Here is a 22329-nt window from a genome sequence, read left to right on the forward strand (position 1 = left end):
TAAATAGGAATAAAAGAGTTCCCTAGTTTTTTAGGTTAATATAAAAATGACAAAAGCAACATATTCTCTAGATATTAAATTTTCTTCCATTTGGTCATATAAAACATTTGAGATACCAACTCTTTCAGTTAACTTATGCCTTTATATACTTCATTATTTGTATTTTATATAACAGAGACATTTATCAAGTTTGTTCTATCAGGGTGTTTGTTGGCAGACTCTGGCAGAGAATGTGCCGTGAAAATGAGAAAGTAAGTCAAGCAAATCATAATTTAGTTGGTTTTACGTGACTGCCTTGTCCTACCGCACTTTCAGATTTTATCAAATGATTAAGTAAATGTGAACACTAAGTTCAGTTACCATCCACAGGGTCATGGAAAACATTATTCTCATCTGCAAAACTTCTGGTGCCTGAGATATTGCCGTAATCAAATATTGGTCCTTCCAGCAGAGTCACTATATCTATTCGATTAATTTTTGTCAAGACCGCAGTTAAGGCATCAGCTGAAAGAGGAGGGAAAAAAAAAAGGTTGAAAACCCAATTAAATGATTTTCTTCTAAGTCATCACAATACCCACACAAAGGCATGGCTCTCTTGACCCTCCTAGCGTCTTAGTCCCGCCTCACTGCACCTCTGCAATATTCACTACCCAGAGGGCTCAGAAAGCTCGCTGCTCCAGGGAAGATACGTTAGGGTCTTAAGAATCATTTTGTGAAGCCGTGTGTGATGACAGCCACATTCGTTCCGTCTCTGTAAGGCGCAGAGCAGATAGGCCTCAAGACAGCGAGACTCCCGTTAGTTATAAGGGGATCTAATAAACACATTCCTCTCCTGTTAGACTGTCAGAATAGGTCACCCTTATGTTTGATGCTTAGCATTAATGACTTACTAAGGTCAGGCCGACCCAGGCAAACCCCCAGTAACTGATTCCACATCGTTATGGGTTGGCATTTGTCACAGTATAGCACCACTCCCCTACCACCACCTAAACCACACAAAACCCAGGAATACTGGGGAGTTCTCTGCCATCACAGACCAGGCTGGATAAAATGATTTGATCCTATCCTTTTCTCTATTATCTCCCTGCACATCCATTTCTGGCCACAGCAGTAACTTCACATTGTTTCCCGCTACCGCCCCATGACTGAACAGCTAGAATTATATTTTCATTTTTGATGGTCACAGAGAAAAATGCAAAAAATGCAAATATAGACAAAATGCCAAAAAGCCCCTACTACTTGCTTCCTAAAAAGCTTCCTAAAGACGCACAAAATTAAACAAGTATAACTTCAAAAGGCTTGCCATTACTTTATGATCACTGTGATTTTATTAACGGTAGGCTTATCTGAAATATTAGACATATGCAATTTTGCAAGTTAAAGTAATATAATTTCAGCATACTTGTAGCATTTTTTCCGTCTCTGGTAACCCATTTTTTTAATAACATGAAGCTTTGAGAAATTAAAGAATTTGGATTTTCCACACGTATTTGATTGATTTCATCCACTGAAAAATTCAGTTCCCTTGCCAGTTCTGTAGAAAAGAAAAGGAGTTACTAAGATTTCATATTGTAATTTTATCACATATATTTCATAAAAGTAATGCTCAACTGCCCCCCCCCAAAAAAGGAAAGGATTTTATAGTAAAACCCAAGTACAGCCTTGGGCATTAATCTTTATATACTTGATTTCACAGGAAAAGACTGATAATATACAGGCTGTGACTTATCTCTCCTAAGATAATTCCTTGGTTATAATCAGATTCCCTTTGGAGATTATTTTATAAAGATTCTTGCTCTGTTCAAAGAGGATGTTTCTAGATTCTTTTAACTCAGCCAAATTACTGTCTGCAATTTGAGCAAACTTCATACAAGATACGTAGGGATATACAATTCATAAACATGGCACAAGAGGAGCCAGTAGAGTTTTCTCTCGGCAACCTCCATGAAGTAGATCTTTTACTCACATAATACTCTATTCTATATGCCTTCAAGTTTCATCAGTGCCACTTGGGAGGTTAAATGATGACTCCAAGCCAGATCATTGTCTATGATATGCTGTCACTTGTGTAAAAAATAAAAGGGAGATAAGCTTTCTGTCCAGCTAAGTGTATATAACCATACACTCAATCTTGTAAATGCAGAGTGTGTCTTTGGAAGGATACATATGATATGCGTAGTTGCCTTGGGAGAGTTAAACTTGGGAGTCAAAGGTGAGAAGGAGACTTACTTTTCACTGTATATTTTTTGTACATTTAAAAAAGATGTGTCAGGTGTTTATTACCTTAAATGATTATAAAAAGTAAGAAATGGGAAAAAAAATCCATGGAAAAGGAATTGGACGACTCTATCCTGCTTAAGAACCATTTCCAGCAGTTTGGCAAAATGTATTCAGAGGCTCAAAAATGTCTGTATCCTTTGACCAACTGATTTCACTCCTAGAAATCTATGGTCAGAGTACATAGGGTTGTACACAATTATTTACATACATGAATGCTCACTGTAGGCTTGTACTACTGAAAAATTGAAAACAAAGCATGTGTTGAATAAAAGGAGAGAAGTTAATTAATGTAATGCAGTGGCTGGCAAAGTGATCACAGCCCACAGTTAGAAATACATTGTATATCATGATGCTTATATAAATGAAACCACATCTTTATGGAGCAAAATAACCTTACTATATGTGATAGACAGACATTTTCTTTTCCTTTTAAAAACAAAAACAAAGCATGAATTGATTTCATGACTCACTAAGTGCATTGTGACCAACAGCAAAACACCATTGTAAAGTATGGCTCTTGGATGTTATTTGTCCATTAAAACCAAGATCAGAAAGTAAATAAAAAAGCAGAAAATTACATTGTGTATATAACATTTTAAAAGCTTTTTATTTTAAAAAAAAAACCACCAAAGTACATTAAGTTGCTTGTTAACAGCGGTTCTGAGGGATGGATTTAAATTTTGTTTTTCTAAATGCTAATTTTCCTAATAATCTTCATTGAGCATATAGTAATATGAATTAGAAAAGTTAATTTTTTTTAAGTGCCTTATCTCTTTGTGTTTTAAGGGCAGTAATCCTTCCTGCCCTCGTGACCAAACCATATCCTTTGTCTAGAGACTCATTGTCACTAAGAATTTTACAGTTTTATGACTTTGTCTCGCTATTCTTTTTTTTTTGCGGTACGCGGGCCTCTCACTGCTGTGGCCTCTCCCGCTGCGGAGCACAGGCTCCGGACGCGCAGGCTCAGCGGCCATGGCTCACGGGCCCAGCCGCTCCGCGGCATGTGGGATCCTCCCGGACCGGGGCACGAACCTGTGTCCCCTGCTTCGGCAGGCGGACTCTCAACCACTGCGCCACCAGGGAAGCCCTCTCGCTGTTCTTATGTCACATATTCTCCAAGAGTTTACTCTGACAAACTAAGGACTGGTTTTGCTTAAAGAAAATAATCTAATAGTTATGGGTAAATAATACACAAAATCAACATTCGCTCCAGGATATTTTCAGGTTACAGTGTCCACTGTTAAAATATAATACTATTATTAATTTTATGTTCAGAAATACTTAAACATAATGAATTACTGTTAACTCTCAACAGTCTGCAGAGGATTACTCAGACCCACTGTTTCTTAAGAGCTCCATTAGGCCAGGTCAGTAGCAGTGTGCCTGAGGGCAGGGCTGGGCGGAAGGAGAGAGGAGGCCTTAATATGCGGAGGGTGGGGAAGGCCTGGGATTCAGGGCATTCGAAGGAAATAAATGTAAATGACCTTTTGTGCCATGATCTAGTTTCATGTTGTCCATTCTGATAGCCTAGATAATTGTTTCCCTGAGTAGAGAATGTATGTCGCTGATAGTATGCAAGATGACTTTAAATAGGACAATAATTAACATTTATTTATATGTAACTGTTGTTTTTTGGCTGTGCATTAAAAAAAAATACACTCAACCTATAAAACTTAAAATTTCTCTGATTCATGTGAAGTAGGATTTGGGGGGCCCAGTTAACATCAAAACTACAAAGCAGGGGCTTCCCTGGTGGCGCAGTGGTTGAGAGTCCGCCTGCCGATGCAGGGGATACGGGTTCGTGCCCTGGTCCGGGGGGATCCCACATGCCTCGGAGCGGCTGGGCCCGTGAGCCATGGCCGCTGAGCCTGCGCGTCCGGAGCCTGTGCTCCACAACGGGAGAGGGAGGCCACAACAGTGAGAGGCCCGCATACCGCAAAAAAAACAAAAAAAACAAAAAAAACTACAAAGCAGTATTGTCCAGTTGACACAGAGCCTTATCTTCATCTTTAATGAAGTGAAATCAAGCCAAAAATTCCTCTTCTACACCCTGATTATAAAAAGTTTCATTCATTTCACAGAGCTCAACTATTTTTGTAAATTGAATAGATTCATTCACCTGTATCCTATTTTTTTCAATTTTAATTCAAAATTTAAGCTTAACTCTCATCCTTTGTTTTCTTGTTTATATAGTTATTGAACATGATCCTTGTTTTCCATTATCAAAATGACATAAGAGTTCCTTTTAAATAAATCTTTGAGCGTAAAAGTGAGCCCGCTTAAAAGTATCAGCTCAATAAGCATGCAAATAATATGTGTATATCGTAAAAATTGTGACAGTGACTCATGAATGATTAAGACTTGTGAAACCTAGGCATGGATTAGTTGAACTATTGCCTAAGAGAGCTGATCTAAGGGCATAAACCATAGCTAAAATTTTTGGATTATTTGAAAACCATAGGCCTTAGCTACGTTTTCCTATATGCCACAAAATAAATTTGCTATTAGGTAAAAGGTTATCCCATATTACCAGAAATGGCATTGTGAAGAAAGTGCTTAAATTTAAGGTAAAATAAGATTTAAATGTCTATTCTTTAGGGTATGTGCATAGAAAAGTTTTGAAAAACACAGTATACTATAATTAACTCTGGGTAGATAGAATTACAAGTGATAAAAATGTATTTTACTCATTGCTTTTTGTTTTTAATGATAAACTGCTTGTGAAAAAGACAAATTAAGAAACTGTTTGTTTCATTCAGGTGTATACACACTTACCTGTCCAACTAAGTCCCAGGTGATCGGCTACTATTGCCATCCTGATATCTGTCCGTTCACATGGACTCTGTGGACCTACGATTTACAATTTCTTAATTAAAATAATCATCAAGAAAGACACGATACTGGAAAATTGCTTTTAGCAGTATTCAGATTTTACAGAGAGACTACTGCTAACACTGTACACTTAAATGTGTCCTAATCACCTACATGAACACTTCTCTTTTCACATGACTCACTTGATTTTCACCTGCATCAGGCCAAATGTCAGACTACATGGATGCTCAATGTAATGGAATTCAACATGCTGACAAGCTAGCTACTTTACAGTAGTTACAGAAGTGTCGTGTTGGTGAAAACACCACGATGGCATTTCAACATCTGTGCTTTTACTTTGACAGAATCATATCCATTAGCACACTGAAAAAAAAAAAAGTTGCTCATCTTGAATGACACCGATATCTTCAGCATGCTTCCCTAGCTGTCTACAGTGTCGTTGGGTTAAGAGGAAGAAAGAAGAGTATATAGACAGCACGTACAGATGACAATGACAGAATGAGAAACTACGGTTAAGTCACTCCACAGGCAATCACAACAGTTCATGCACTAGGGTCTACGAGTTGGAAAGTGTTTACAAACTATGCTCGTTCTCCAGGATGTGAGCAAAGAGTGCTCGAGAGACCTGACTGCCTTCATTCTCACCAGTCCTCCTACTGCTCCATTTCTCACTGCCGGCCTTTTCACTCTTTGATTTTAAAGGTGCTGCCTCTGTTTTCTTATCTCTAGCAGACTTCGCTGTAACCGAAGGCTGGCCACCCCGGGAAGTCTCGGACAACGACGTGTTTCTTGAGGTACTGTCTTCCTCATCAGACAACTCGGACTGCATCTTTTTGTCTTCTTCCAAGAGGCGGTCCACAAGCTTTAAGGTCTCACCACTAATTCCCTTAAAATATTCAATGGAGTGTTTACATACTTCCTTAAGCTGACTTTTCCTAACTTTAACTGTGGTGGTGGTGGTGGTGGTGACGGTGGTGACACAGGTGGATCTTACCTTTACTGGCAACTTGGATGGAAGCTGTTTGGCCTTGCCTCTGTCTGGCTGCCCCTGCTTTTGTGTAGCACACGGTTTTCTAACTGAACCTGTGTTTTCCCTGTGTGTATTCTTCACTGGAATTCTGGACTTTACATCTACACGTGAAGAAGCAGTAAGGGTTTTGGTTTTCTCAGATTGACTAACCTGCTTCATTTTACTCACATGAATGTTTGGCATATGATCTGGTGGGAAGAGATCTTTTGGTGAAGTGGCCTTTATGGGAAGTTTGGATTTTCGCCTAATCCCTATTGATTCCTTTGTCTTTTGCTGCTCTCCAAGAACTTTCTGTTTCTCTCTCACACAATGTCCTTGCAGTACCCCTGTCCTTTTTCCTGATGAGCTTTTCACTGGATTAGCTTTCTCTGTGGTACAAGTGGGTGCAGAATGTTCTGTCAGAACTACGTGACTTGTAATGTTATCTGTCTGTATAGTGGAAGAATCCAAATTGTTGTTGTTATTAAAGTTATCTTTTTGAAAATCATGTTTTTCTTGGGGCCTAACGCCCATGTGGCTATCGGCTGTATTTGAAATCACTGTTACAGGTTCATTCTCTAATCCCTGACCACTGGTCATCACAGCTTCTATCTTATCTGTCACTTCTCCAGGGCCTTCTTTCTTCAAGGTCATGGTGGACGCAGAAATTCCCATTTTTATAGGCGTGCGCAACTTGGGGTCAAGTTTAGAGGCGTTAGTGGCCGCTGCTGCTGCTTTCTCCTGGGAGCCACTACCGGATGTGCCTTCCTGACACTCTCCGCTGGTCGGGATGCTGGGGTTAGGTTCCACTGGAGGTGCCTCTACATTTCCCTCTAGATTGGTTTCTACAGTGGTGTCCCCTGCCTGTGGCTGTGGTATGGCAGTGACTGTGCTTTTATCCCCTTCCCCCGGGTCCCCTGACTTCCCTTCAGAAGTATGCTCACCAATCTGGAAAAATTGGAGCCTCTCTTCCACAAAATCCCTCTTGCTCATGTCAATTGCACCACTGCGAGTCATCTCAAACATTTTTCCTTCATGAAATGGGAAGGGGTTAGGCTCACTAGTAGGGGTACTTTCGTCAGTTGGCGTTCGGGCTGGCGTTGTATCAGGGGTGGTGGCTGGAGAGCGGTCTTCCACAGCCAGACCAAATGGCTTAGTTTCATCTTCCCGTGATTTACTGTCATAAACGTCATCATCCCCTCGGTTATTAGACCAGGGGTCAAAATCTAGACCTTTGGTAGCTACTGTCTTAAAAGGAGTGGCAAATTCTTCATCTACTTTGTAACTGAAATAAGTATCAGGAAACACTGATCTGTCAGGATGTCTGCCTTCTAGTGTGAAAAACTGGGCCCCCGACTTCTGATCAGTCTTAGCGGGAGTCTTTTCAGATGAAGGGCTTTTGGAAGGTGGCTTCTCTTCATCTGGCCCCACCCTTCCCTCCTCCTCCTGGATAACTTCCAACTTGCTTTGGCTAAAGGAGCGATCAGCTGGCTTCAGAATGCCCTCCGTGTTCCAGACATCTTTCTTCAGCTCCAGGGTTTGACTTGGGAATTTAGAATCACTCTCTGTCAAGCCGTCATCTTCGTCTTGCAGGTCGTAGCCGTCCAGAGAGTCGATCTCTGTGGCATCTGTATCGTGAGAAAACTCTGCCGTGGTGGCAATGGAACACTCTGTGATGGACTGGTCGTTGTTCCCATTCTGGGCCGTTTCATTCTGAGGTGAATCAAGGCCAAGGCCAAATTCAGTATCTTTTCCAGATCCATTCATTTCTGATTCTTTCTGGGTGGAAGCCTTTTCAGCGGAGGCTTTGGATTTTGTCACTTCTTTTTGTTCGTCGTCGACCTCCTTTAACTTGAAGGTGTATTTTTTGACCGGGACTGGTTGATAAAGGGATTCGTCATCGCTGGAGTCACTGATGTCCGCCCCAGGAGGAACTGGGGAAGGCGGCTGCACCCTGATGACCGGTTCCGCCAGTCGGTACTTGTCATGCTCGTCTTGCAGACTGACTTCAATCATGTCGACCTCTCTTTCAGGGAGGTAAGGATGTTTCTTATCGGACTCCATCTGGTCTGCATCCAGCGGTGGAGGAGGGGGAAATTCAATGTAGGCAACTCTGTTAGCTCTGAGTCTTTGGTTAGAGTCTGTGCTCACACTGCTAGGTGTGTGGCGCCCGACTGCTGCTGTCTCCTCCACTGCAGTCTGCTGTAAGGAGGCTGACCTGGCCTGTCCCTCCTCCTCAGATTCCTCCGAAACCTCGGGAATTGGGCTGGGTTTGCCTGGTATATAAGCTATAAGCGAGTCGGGTGTCTTAGATGTAAATTCATAACTCACTTCCTCTGAACTGGGCGTCTCTGGGGTTAAAGGGCTTTTCCCAGAGCTGTCTAGAAAGGACACTTGCTCTAGAGTATCATCTTCTGGACTAGCCTGGGGAGAAGGGGGTTGCTTTTGCTGTCTAGTTGTATAAAAGGTCCCCCTGGTCTCTTGTACCGTCTTACATTCCTGACTTATGATTTTTTTTACACCTCCTTGTTGTATCTCCTTTTCATACTGCTTCCCCACCTGTACAAAACTGACATAAACAGGTAAAGTTTTTATCTCTTTCCCTCCCTCCGTCTGGGCCAGTGGTGCAACTTTTTCCAATCCATCAATGGGACTGTGGTCGAGTACATCACTAGAGGGCGATTCCTTTCCTGGGCTAAACTCTAGAGAATCAGGAGACTTGGTCGGGGAGAGCTCGGTTTCATCGAGAGGCGGGCATAAGCCTACGTAACTCTGACGTTTGGAAACTTTGCTGATTTCTGAATAGGTAACTTTTTCATCTTCTGTAGCATTAAGGTGCTGTGTCTCAACTGTCTCTTTACTCATACTTGAGTGGGGTAACTTTTGTGATAGTTCATGTTTTGGAAATGTCGACTGCTTGCAAAAACCATCGGGAATGTCAGAAGACGGCGTCCTCCTTTCCTCCGCAGCCCTGACTGGGATGTGCGACACTGCCGAGCTCTCACTTCTCCTGGAAGGTTGGTCAAGAGATCCACCTGGATGTTCCCCGTCTTTAACACCGTATTCCCTGTATAAGACTTTTTTGGAGGGAGATTTTACAGTCATTTCCTTAATTTCTGAGAGAGAGCCATTTGTTAACAATTTGTGTTCTCTCTCAGTCACAGACAAAAATTCATCCCTCTGATCAACAGTTTTACTCTCAGGGTGACCAACATGATTCTCTCTTACATCGTGAACAAGCACATGCGAAAGTTTCTCTTTCTGCGACTTATTGTTAGTGGCTCCAGGACTCTCCCACGTTCTAAAGACCTTTTTGTCCCATGGTCCCTTGGTTGCTAATTCTGCGGTTACGTGACATGCCAAGTCCTTAGGCTGTTGCTCAGAAAAATAGTCAGGCATTGCTTTACTTGAGATTTCAGTTCTCTGTTTTTTCACATCATCAGAGCCAAAATCATTTACAACCATTTCATGGCTCTGGGCATGCTCATCTTTAGCTCTGAATACCGTAAGATCTTTTTGCACAGGGACACTTTCATCCAAAGGGCCTATGGCCTTCTGCTGTTTCTCTCTAGCGAACACTTGGTAGACAGGTAGCTTGCTCTCCTGGATTTTTTTAACTGGGATTCTGGATTGGCCATCCGGCTTTGTGTCTTCTTGAGAAACGTCCTTACTTTTGGCCTGCGCGCCTTGTTCAAATTTTAATCTAATGGAACTGAGTTTCGATTGTTTGAGCTGAAACCCAGACTGGGGCCCTTCTGATTCTTTGCTCTGTGAACGACTTCCTTTGGCTTCCTCTGTGGACTTGCTGTCCTCAGCCTGTTGGGAAGGAACCACCTCTGGGCTGCTGGGCAGACTGACTGCGTCCTTCTCGTCGGCTCTGGGGAAGCCTTGTCTGTCACAGCCACGCTGCCTCGCCTTGACCCACTCGTCACTGTTGGCCAGCAGTTCTGTCAGCAGTGCTTTCTCAGGGCTGCTACCGGTAGAGCTTTGAGATGAGTATTCTTTGCCATTCCTAGGGTGTGGCTTTTTCTCTGGGGACTGCAGTTCATCATTGAGCTTTTCGGTTCTGTCACGAAAAAACTGTGACACTTCAGTCAGTTTTTCTTCAGCTTCCTTCACGGTCCTGTCCACCCTATCTTCGTATATCAACTTCTCTCTACCTCTGTCTAGTCTGTCCTCAGCAAAGCGCATCCACATGGCATGTTTTGGACTACTAACATCGCCAGAATAGTGCAACACTGTCACTTTATCAAAATGCTCATCCTTAGACACTTTACCTACACCATTTTCAGACACATCTTTATAGATTTTGGAGAGAATTTCTTTTTTGGGGGCAGTGACTACTTTCTCTCTGGCCTGCTTATCAGACCCCTGTAACTCTGAGCTAGGGGGTCCTCCCGCATGGTCTGTAACTGATTCCTCGGTATCAGAATGAGACACATCTAGCTTTTCTGACAGAAGCATTTTCTCAGCAAACCTGTAAGATTCCCCTCTTAGTTCTGACAACTCATCGTCATGGTATTCTATTGAGTGCTGACTCCAAAGCTTCAGTGTTTTATAAGAGTCATCAGATATGAGCTGAGCAGAGCTAGGGCGACTATCTTCTTCTTGGGACACGGGAGTGTTTACTCTGGAAGACTCCAGGTAAGAAGGCAACGACTCTTCAGCAGTGAGTTCTTCTTCTTCTCGCTGACCCTGTTCCTCTGAACAAGGAAAAGCATCGTGTCTTTCTGGCAGAAAATCTTTTAGGTCAATATCTCCCCGGGATAAGTCTTTCTGATATACATACATTTCCTTTTCGGGATGCTTTTTGGTTTCTCTAATAATGACTTCAGTGGGCTCAGCTTGGTTACCTTTTTCGATGTGGACTTCTATTATACGCTCCAGTTTGGGTTTCATTTGGTTGTCCTTCTCTGCGTGCTGGGCTGAGGTTTCAGCAGCAGACTTGTGAACGTCTGGGGACACTGCCGACTTATGTTCAAACAGACCTGCCAGCTCTTTGGAAGGGTCTCGCCCGGACTGAAAGGCCTTCATGATGTCGTGGACTGACATGGTTTCTTCAATTCTCTCAGAGGCGCCTTCACTGCCTGGTGGAGAATGATAAACCATTCTGGTGGTTGTGGTTATGTGAGTCTCTTCTTTAACACGCATGCCTTTGCCCAGAATGTGACTGTGGTCGTCTTCTTCGCTACTGGTTTTCATTTGAAACGCTTTGACTTTTTCTTTAATACTAGAAGCGGTGGGCTTTGGTTCCAGCTCCATAAACGTAGGTGACGGTTTGGGTGACATGGGCTCCTCTGGTTGGGACGGGGGAGCCTCTCCAGCTGAGGGCTCATAGCTCCTGATAACATGAACCACTTCAGTTCTCGTTTCTGTAATGACCGGAGGGATGGGGACTTCCTGAAAAAGTGGTTTGGGACCAGTGCTTTCAGCGCTTTGTGGGGCTGAAGGTGTTTTCTCACTTCTTGTTTCAAAGCCACTGTCAGACAAGGGACTTTTATCTTGGTCATGTTGAGAAAAGTCATCTGGAGACTCTAAAATAGTATCTGTTCCAAAAAAGGAATCGGCCATCTTACATAACTCCTTCTCGGAGGTGGAAGACCTCATGGAGGCTGGAGGCATTTTGAGTTTGTGTTCCTGCAGGGCGATTGCTGGTTTTAAAATTCGTTTCTGTCTCTCTTCACCATCCTTCTTGGCATCCTCAAACTTGTACTTGAAGTTCGTCAGTGAACTACTCCCGATATCATTTGTTAGGTAATCGATAACTTGGGTCAGGTTATAATCCTTTTCGGAGGCAGCCTTTGCCTTAACTTGCGCTCTCTCTGGCGGAGATGGAGAATGGCTCGCAGCAGCCTGTTGTCTTGCCTCTCTTATTTCTTCTGAACTGAATTCTATCCAGTCGTCTTCGGGAGAATGTCCTTTGTCACTCTTTGGTGATTTGAGTGGTCCCTTATTATCCACACAGACATCCTTTTTAAGGATTTCACTAACTTTCACTAAGTCTTCCTTCACTTTCTCGACAATTTTGAAAGGTTCTTCATCGTCGATTCTCCCTTCTTTGGGGAGTTCAGGTTGGAATGGCTTCTCCTCAGGCACGTCTGTTTGGAGTATTGCAGTCATCCGCATTAGGTCCTCCTTCATTTCAGCCACGTCTTTTAGTATCTCCTGACTGGAAGACAGAGAAGATGGCGTAGACAGCTTGAGGGCAGATGGTGCAAGGAACAAAGATGACTTAACTGGAGATGAAGTTCGATTGAAATGGGGCTGAGGAAGTGTCTCCGTAGTCAATGTTTTAATGGGCGACAGCAAGGCTGCTGCTGATTTTGTAAGTGAATTAGAGTCTGGAAGTTTCTTTAATGCTGGTTCCGGCAAAACATTGACTACAGAGTATACTGGCACTGTTATTATTGATGAAGTTACAGATGAGGTAGTTGCAGGTATCGACGACCCGAGGGATGTATAGAGTGCACTTGCAGAAGGAGTTCTTAGAGACTGAAAAGCTGATGGTGCTGGAGAAACATATGACCTGAGTGGGGAAAACGGCATTGCTGTGGTGGTCGGGAACACTTTCTCAACTGCGTCAGTGGCTCCATTAACCACAGAGCTCACAGAGTGTGTAGCTGTAGCAATTTTTTCCTGTAACGTGGCAGTGGCTTTGCATCCGTTAATTAAAGTTGAAGATGATGGATATTTCAGAGGGGAAATAGATCCGTTGACTAATGCTACCTCTGCGTGTCCAGGCATCTGTTTCACGGGTGATGAGAGAGAAGAGGCCATCGTAACTTTAGCTGATGAAATGATATCAGCTGTTGATTTAGCTGGAGACACCACTGACATTAAAGGTGAAGATATTAGCGGTGCTGTGGATGTGATAATTGACTTAAATGGCAGACTCGAGGAATACATATTAATGTTTGATTTGGGGGAAGCAGGGGGTGTCATGGTAATGGACGACCTCTCCAAAAGAGATCCTGCTGTAGTCACCGGGGACGTTCGAGAGGAAAATGTAGAATTGGATGCCAGCCCCTTTAAAGGCGAGGCCTCCGTGACTGTGGGAGCTCTAACCAGGGTACCAGAGGAAACTTGGATATTGTATGGAGACTGTGACACCACTGTTTTTATTGGCGAAGAAATTGTCCGAAAGGATCTAATTGGAGATGCCACATCACTAATGGATTTAACCGAAGATGTAGTTGATGCGCCTAACGTGGATTTGATTGGAGAAGGAGTCGAAACAGACCATATTGATTTTAATGGAGAAGCTGATGGCGTATTAGAGGAGGAACTTGATAAGGAAGTGAAGCCTGACGTGGCCGGCCCGGGCACTGTCATCGGAGCTGCTGTGCAGGACTGGTATGCTCTTGCAGAAAAGAATGGCTTGTATGAGTAAGTGGTGGGGAGGGATCTCGTTGGTCCTGCGCTCCGTTCAACTGTTTCTTAAATTTTAAAATGAAATCAAACACAAAAATCAACAAAAATGGTTGAGAAACAGAGAGACCAGAGAAAAAAATTGGTCAGTAAACTTTGAAATATTACAAAAGCAAGTACAATTGTTTGCATGATTTAGAATGGAAGAGGCAAAAGGAACAATTAAGAGGAAAAAAAAATTGCTACAGACATAACTAATCCAAAGTTAAAAATAAAACTAAGTAAAACACAGAGCAGTGTGAAATGAAAAGACAGGAAAAGCACGTTGCAACCAAATAGGCCAACAGTGAAAAAAAAAAAAACAAAAACACAAGGAAACGATGATGAGAAAAATAACCACAATGGAAAAACTATTCCCTTACTTCCTATTGACTTTCTTATGTGCTGGTTTTGAAATATCAGTAGCCGTTCTGTTTTGCCCGTATAGGTACATGTTTGTTTCGTGCAACCATATAACTCTCATTTTAGTAAGTTCTAATGTTCCATCTCCTTGGACCTCTTGGTGATACAGATTGCACCTACTTAGAACCATATCAATGTGTGTAGCTATACATGAAATGTCTAAAACTCTTATTTTAGAAAACCACTCAAGCCTATTTCATGCAGAATCCAAAATAACTTTTAAGTGACAGGCAACTGATGTGCAAACTGTGAAGCCACTGGATTTTAAGTTTGTATCTTCCATGCACAACTCGGTTATGCTTCATACCCGTAAAAAGCCAATAAGAGCAAGAAGTTTTCTGAGTCAGAATTTTAAAAGAAAAAAAAAAACAAAAGGAATGTTTGCATTTATCTTTTCCATGCAGTATATTCCTTTTGGTGAGGAAAAAAGGAACGTAACATGAAATGATTTTAGAATGCATGTGTACGCACACACAAAGGGGGGAACAAAACCAGAAATATGGTTCATGGTTACCATAAGCAAGCAAAGCAACTGAAAACATTTTCTCATGCGCGATATATCACGGCAAACGAGCCAAAGAAGTAATACAATTTTTATGCCATATTATGCACAATGTGTAAACTTTAAAAACACTTTCACAAGAGTATTTAGAAAGAAGAGTACACTTTTTCCATGAGATGTGAAGTCTTGGTACCTTTTGAGATTTTTTTTTTTTTTTTTTTTTTTTGGCCGCCCCTTGCAACTTGTGGGATCTTTAGTTCCCTGACCAGGGATCAAACTCGTGCCCCGTGAAGTGGAAGTGCAGAGTCTTTTAACCACAGGACCGCCAGGGAAGTCCCCTCTTGAGATTTTTTTAGGAAAATATTTAATACTGCGTATGAAAAATCCATCTGCAACTGACTATATCCATGTCTGGTGTTGTCTTCATTACGGATAAAAGCACATAGTTTATCTCAGATATTTTTCCTAATCCATTTACTTCTAATTCTCAAAAGGTATCACGGTGGAAATCTTAAAAGCAGTCATATTTTTAACACCCTGTATTTAACTCTCTACAGTAGGATACGGTATATATCCGTGTATATATTTTATCGATAGCAAAGGGACCAATTCTGGTTCCTTCCCAGAATATTCATGGGACTCATGGATACCCCAAACACTGGCGCAACCATGAAGCAGACCTACCACCAGGAAGGATGGATTTAGTACCAGCGTTCTTCTGGCAACGGGATAAGAGGCATACGAATGAGGTAAGCACCCTCGCTGGGGGAGAGCAAGCACACACTGAGTCCTGTCTACTTCTACAGTTCTAGGAAACAAACTGAGCTGGTCACAGAGGTTCGGAATGCCTGCCAAGGGCTAACGTTCTATGTCAAAATTGAGTAGAGTTTCGCTTCCAGAAAGCACTGGTGTTCAGAATAAGAGTGAAACTCGAAGAGGAAATGAGAATCTGCTTCATCTTTACGCTCTTCATGCTGTGCTCGTGCCATTGCTACAATCCAGTCCTTGGATTAACAGCGACTCCCACAAGGGTGAAGATTTTCATTCCTGGTGTACATTTAAATTCAAACATTCAGAACATATCCTTTTCTAGGCTTACATATTATTCTAAAGAAAAGTGGAAGAACTAAGGAAAAAACTCACCCATTCATTACCCCTCCTAGTCACAATTCTCCATATTGGCTTAATTTTGGAAACACCACACTGCAAATGGAAGGTTTGGGGATTCCTTCAATTCAGTGATTTGGGCTCCGTTTAATGGCTCAAGAGAACTTATTTTTATAACTACCAGAAACTGGCAAAGCATCTCTCCTTCACCACTGATGTCTGGCTTCACCAAGCAGAGCAGTCTTCTGAACCACATCTAGGGTTTTATACTTTGCACGAAGCAACCAATTTACTGATTAGTTACATATTTTATGCTTTAATGATACATATTTTGTGATACCCTTTATAACAAAGGGAATTCTGGGTGTCAGGCACTGAATTACAGCAGAATCTTTCTTCTGGAGGGGGGCGTTGGAAAGGACAGTGTAGTACAGGAAAAGCTGCTTTCTCTTGGAGTTCTAACACCAATTGAGGGGCCATAACATTTCCTTAGGTTTTCTTTTAGTCCTTTCTTAGTTCTTCCCATTCTTCTGTCCACCATTATGCTCCCTCTGGTAAAACAGAGAGAAAAGTACCCTCTTCCTTCTATCAAAAGTCAAGGAAGACAAACTACATTTACCTTAACTGAAGCTAACCAAGAAGTAGCAACCCTTTCAGAGGTGGGAAAAATTCAATTGTCTCAGCACACACACCTGACCTTACAACTCATATATTCCCCAAACAAATACCTTAGGGACCAAAATCGGATAGGAGCTTGCCTGCCCAGAGGTACCCCAACCTCAAGTAGCTGGTCCATGGAGACTGTCCAAAGCTCAAGGCTACTGCCTGGGAGTGCCAAGCATCTACACCATGAGAACCTTAGCTTTGGGGCAAAAGAGCATCCCAAGGAAAACTTCCACCCAGGAGACTCAGTTGTATTGAAAAACCGTCTAGTTACATACACACATACGTTCCCTGCTTTGTAGCATAATGGGAGTTAATTTCAGCTCTTATGGTTTTGGAAAGATTTAGACATTTATGCTAGAGGAAAAAAAGAGATCTGGAAGAACATTCATGAGAGTGGTTGGGTTTCCTTTCTCTTATGCGCCCCACTTTGTGTCTGAATATAAAAGCTTCCCTAGTATGTACTCCGGGAGCTAGACTGCAAAAGGTTATGCGAAGACCACCCGAGCGAAGCAGTAGAGTAGTTTCCTGCTGCACATTTAATAGGCTATGTTGGCCCACAGAAACAAGAATTCAGGAAAGATGGGAAAAACCAGAGTTGTGGTTCTTACTGGTAAATTTCCAATCCTCCCTGAATTCAAGTAACTGTGAGTAATGGAAAGCAGCTAGAAATGATTCACTAATTTAAAAATAATTTTTGTATAAATCCTCCTCTGATGGTTCAAGTGGCACCATGCTCCATCGGTCAAACACACTGCTGCTCTCAGCACTTTTAGTTCCTGTTGGTGGAGAGGGTTATCTTGAAGGCAGTGATCACCAGAGGCGATAGACACAAGGATGAGGGAAACACAGGGAGCGGGGGAGGGAGACAGAGAGAACGAACGAATATGACTGAATGAACCTATGCCTCGATACTTGCAAGCCAGTTAACAATGGACCAAAACAATCACTGAGAGAAGAAAAGGGTTTAACCCGTCTCGTGAAGGCCAGCCGTAGAGCTGATATTTAATAAAGAGCAGAGGGAAGGGGAGAGAGAGGGAAGGAGGAAACAGCAATCGGTAAACAAGTGCTATCTCAAGAAGGTAGGAAAATATAATTCTTGCCAACTGGGACAAAAAGGAATCAGGACTAAGATATAATGACCTACCTATATTAAGAAAAATGAGATGACCAGAGTTACTTTATCATCCTTTATACCGTCCCACATGGATGAAAGTAAATATTTTCTCTTTTGAGCAACCTTGGTACAACATTATCTCCTGACACAGTTAACTACCAAGGTGAAATCAAGGTTTTCGTATTCAAGTGATAGATGTTTCTAATTAAAAAAAAAAAAAAGCTACTGGCTTAAAAACACTTTTAAAGCTACGATCTGGGGGTGTTTTGTACCTCACATCTCCAACTATATACAATATATTACTTAGATCTCATGATAAAGTTTTCCCACAGGCAATTTTCTTCTGCCATTGGGTTTTCACATGACCCCAAAGTTCAGTTAGTATAGAAAAAATGTCTCTTCTTATAAAAATCCACATAGATTAGTAAGTGTGTTAGGAAACTCACTCATTCCAGGCTCAGTCAAGTAGCTGTAGCGCTTACGTAAAGCCAACGATGCAAAGCTCTGTCGTCTATCCGTTTTCTCGTTCTGGAAAAGAAAAAAAAGAGGAAGATTATGTTCCACTTCCTTGTGACATTTTCATCATTTTGAAACATTCTGTAGAATGGCATGTTGATATCTTGTTTATCCTTATTTTTCTTCTTACGGATTTTCCTCAGGGAAATGCTAATTTCCTACTGTGGTTCTACAACCTCACCCCAATTCTTAGCCAAATAACCATCATTTAGCAAAATATAAGAGCACCAACACAGCAGACTACAGGGAACTACAAATAAAAGACAAGCATTACAGAGACTTCTGATGCTGAGCAGTAAATTTTCCCAAATTTGTTCGTATTGAAAGCACATATATCATGATGTACACTCACTCGTTGTGAGTACATTCAAAGAAAAAAAGGCACACAAAGTTTATTATTATGATTACTGCTGTTGTTTCTATATGTTAATAGGCGTAAAATGTAGACGAGGAGATTAAAAAGAGGTTAATGGTTTTACTGAAGTAATGTTACTGAGTCTTAAGGCTACTGATTCTATTTATTATTACTGAGGTGTGAGTTTTAAAAATCCAGTGATCTGATAACTTGGAGAAATACTAGGAGATAACTTACAAGAAAAAATTTATTTAAAACTTAATTGAACAATTATACTCTTAAAAAATGGCCAAGATAAATTTCTTTAAATAGAATATCAAATATTTGTCAATAGCCACTGAGCGCATATTTTATAGTACATAAAACATGTAAAATGTCATATATTATCATCATCTTAGATTTAAAAGTTATAACAGTGGATACTACGTGAAAATATGCACAAATGTATATTTATCCATGCCAATCTATCACATTTAAGAAATGCTTAAAGAACTTTAGCTCCTCTTTTTAAGTCATTAGCTGGATTTTAATTCTATTGATTGTACTAAAGTACTCTTCTGTACATGTGGAAGAGTAAATTATTCTTTAAGGAAAAGTATGCTTTACCTCATTTAAGCTAAGATCTGCAAAAATATAATACATTTCCCACACTTCAGCCCTCTGCAACTTCTTTTATACAGATTCCATTTCTATTCTATCTCTGATAGAGTAAAAGCAGAAGTGTTCATATTACCTCATCCTCTTGATCTGACTCTGTCTCCTTTTGGTTCCAAGATGCATTGCAGAGACAAGGAATATTATAATGGACAGCAGGGAAAAGAATATCAGGATATGAAAAGGACTGAGTAGGGAGCACAAAATGCAAGCTGCTTTAGAAAGCAAAGCAAACCAAAAGAAGCCAACAAAAAATATCAAAGCTATACATCCATGGCAAATTAATGTGTGACATTATTTGAAAACAAACAAAATCTATGAACTACCAGCAGAAGCAGAAGCAATAAACAGAGGACTCCATCGTACAAACCATAAGAATCTGACACCACAGTCACAAGACTTAGTCAGTCTACACAAAGAGACTAATAAAACTTGAGTTTCAAGAGCTTTAATCATGTTACAAAGCATTCCTTAATTGCATACCAAGGGCCCACTTCTTCAAGGCCAGGGAAAGAAAGTTAAAATAAACCAGTATTAAAAGATACCTTTTTATGTGCGGGCAGAGTGATGTTTAAGTTGCAAACAGCTGTTTGAGGCAGTCCTTTTGTTGTCTTTGGTTCTTTCAGAAAAGACAGACGACCACAGGGCTCTTGGCTGGTGTCTCTAATCTAGAAGAATTTAGGTAGTTGACAGTTATAGAAAGAGACTCTTTTCTGAGGATGGCCCATCTGCACAAGAGTTAAAAGCGTGTTTGTTTTATGGAGCCCTTCGAGAACCAGGAATAGTAAAGGGAAAAGGTGATAACGATTACATGTCAGCCGACATGGTCACATTTAAACTTGGCAAGATTTAGGATGCCCAATTCCTAGTCTAAACACAGGAATGTTATGTCTGCTGGTCTCATCCTGACAATCCAGTGTATAGTCTGAGTTATATGTATTTTCTTCCTGTCTAATAATTTCTTTTTTTTCAAAGCCTCAGTGTTAGCAACCATAACAGCAGCAAATAGTAATAACAATAAAACAATTCTCCTGTGTCCTCTGGTTCTCTGAGGAGGAAGATGGTCTCTCCAGAATGTCCCCAGGTTCCACCAGAAATAAAGATGAAACTTGAACAATCAATTTGGATTTCATCCATTATTTGATTACGGAGCAGTCCAGATATGATGCATTTTGTTATTCTAGATTGCTTGGTCTCGCAAACATTTGCCTACATATAAATGATCATTTAGCTGTTTAAAAGGTAGAGACTCTTTTTACTAATTATAAAGCTTTCCTGGCTCTAAAGTACACTCAGGTAGAACTAGGACAAAAATCTGACTTTGTTCCTATGAATTTAAGTTTGGTGGGATATTTCCAACTGAATAAATCATTAGAATCTTTTTTATTCTTTAAGAGCATTTAAAAAAAAAATCCACAGAGTCTCTCTTGAAGGTGATTTACCTTGATGGAAAATGGCAGTCTATTTTCTTTGAAAGCATAAAAGTTAAAAACAAGTTGCTGTCCTCCTTTGGTAAGTGCGGCCAGGTTTCCATAACAATCAACATAAATAGGCTTTCCTTCCAGAACCTTTTGGAGTAAAAGAAATACATAATTTAATGGTAAATGGAAAGAATTCTGAGATTTTAAGTCATATAACCTTAAAAGACCGACATGTTTCTATGTCACATTTGTCTTGTAATTGGGAAATTACTTCTGGTGGTGCTATTTGCCACAAAAATAACTCTATCGGTTCACAATTAGTAACTGCGATTGGAAACTGCAACATGGACATGTACAAGACAGAATTATAGCTTTATTTCTCTTCTACCAAATATAAATATAGATTTATTTCTATTCTACCAACTTTAAACATATTTGAGAAAGTGCCTGATATCAACCACTTACCCATAGAGTTTGAAAGTTTTTTTGGACTCTTAGATACTTATCCAGTGATTGAAAAAGGAAAATCATGGTGATGTGTCTAGACAGTGAACATGAAAATAACTCAAGTGGCCACAGGAAAATCGCAACCATGACCTAGATTCGTTGGTACTACATTTTAACCAACTAAGATAACCTCGAAGACATTTAAAATCATTTGAGAGTGAATCTGTATCACATTTTAAAACCAAAACTAAAATCAATAATGTATTTGATATTTATAGTACATGCTGTATTAGGACCTCAAAAGAAAACTCAATGTCTGGAGAATGTAACTGAAAGCGCTGTAACTGTTTACAGCACTTGCTGTAAACAAGGTACCTCAATATCTTTGCTTCTTGCAACTTCCTCAAAATTCTCTTGCTGCTCTAAAGTTTTGTCCACTTTATCATCTGTCATGCAGAAACATCGCAGAGACGATTCTACAGGATCATTCATTTTGGCAAAAACAACAAACTTGGCCATATACGGAACACATATTAATTCTCTGTACAGTTGTGTGGCTAACCCCACAGTTTCTAAAACTTGATGGCAGTCTGCAAGCCAAAATCTGAGGGAGACAAAAACAAAATATCAAAAGTATAAAAATAAGGAGATTTCAAAGCCAAATCTTAAAAAGCCAAATCACCATTAAAACAAAGAGTATATAAAGGAACTAAACCAAAACATTAACTTGTTCATTTGAACAAACAGCAAAGATATTTACTCTGTTTCTCAAATACAGAAACCCTACATTTATTATTTGTTATGCTTTTGCTAAGAAAATGCTAAGGATTTTTCTCCTCTATTTTCTTTTCCATAAAATTCTTTTTCCCCTCTTACACATACCCACGACAAGCCTTCCTTTCTACTCCTGCTTCAGAGTTTATTACTTCACCTTTGGAAGGAACAAGAATTTTATGGGGGAAAATGGGAGAGAAAGGAAGATCCTATCCGTTTTTACGAATTGCTAAGAAGCAAGTTTACTACCTTATAGGCTCCCTGTGAGAACCGGATAAAATGACATCCAAGTGAATTTAAAATTTCTGAGTTAGGCCCAACTTCACCATCAGCATTTTACAGAACAATCACACTGGTTTTAAGCACAACAATTTTTACTTTCCAAAAGGTAATAAAAATAATTCCTAGTACTTTTTGGAATCCTTTTATTTCCATACCTGGCAGAAACATTGGTTGTAAAAGAGACACAATCCTTTATAAACGTCAAAGGAGTAGTTCCTGTGATGTCTTCCCACTGAGCAGGCGATGTGCCCCCTGAGAGAACAACACCAGATATGTGACTTTATTATGGGAGATGCTCCTTGTAAAATTTTTAACGTCATCCTGTTCTTTCTGTATAGCCAGTAACTCGCAAAACTTCAGCACTTTCATTAATGACACGTACGAAAGATAGTTCTCCTCTCTCCTCTCCTTTCATACTTTTACCAGCCTATGGTGACCTCCTTGTAAGATAATATTAGGTTAGGAAAAAAAATCACCTTTCTGTTTGTCTGCATACTAATGAATGGCTTAAACTCGGGGCACACAAGTTTAAGCCATTCA

General features: G+C 40.7%; 1 protein-coding gene across 5 annotated transcripts in view; it reads right to left on the minus strand.

Moving 5' to 3' along the window:
- ANK3 (ankyrin 3) overlaps positions 1-22329 on the minus strand; it is a 677213-nt gene that overhangs the window by 32040 nt on the left and 622844 nt on the right. For 4 of the 5 annotated variants that reach the window (XM_029244863.1, XM_029244862.1, XM_029244864.1 and 1 more), the window contains 8 exons: positions 21945-22041; positions 21109-21337; positions 20308-20433; positions 19411-19533; positions 17787-17868; positions 5056-5130; positions 1403-1534; positions 361-504 (listed from right to left, as the gene is read on the minus strand). In XM_029244863.1, the coding sequence (XP_029100696.1) occupies positions 361-504; positions 1403-1534; positions 5056-5130; positions 17787-17868; positions 19411-19533; positions 20308-20433; positions 21109-21337; positions 21945-22041 (1008 nt within the window). Of the gene's footprint in view, positions 1-360; positions 505-1402; positions 1535-5055; positions 5131-5757; positions 13552-17786; positions 17869-19410; positions 19534-20307; positions 20434-21108; positions 21338-21944; positions 22042-22329 lie in introns of all 5 variants that reach the window. The other variant, XM_029244867.1, reaches the window with a different exon arrangement.

The sequence above is a fragment of the Monodon monoceros genome, unplaced genomic scaffold (genome assembly GCF_005190385.1).
Source record: "Monodon monoceros isolate NGI ecotype Baffin Bay Population unplaced genomic scaffold, NGI_Narwhal_1 Super_Scaffold_4, whole genome shotgun sequence".
Classification (NCBI taxonomy): Eukaryota; Metazoa; Chordata; class Mammalia; order Artiodactyla; family Monodontidae; genus Monodon; species Monodon monoceros.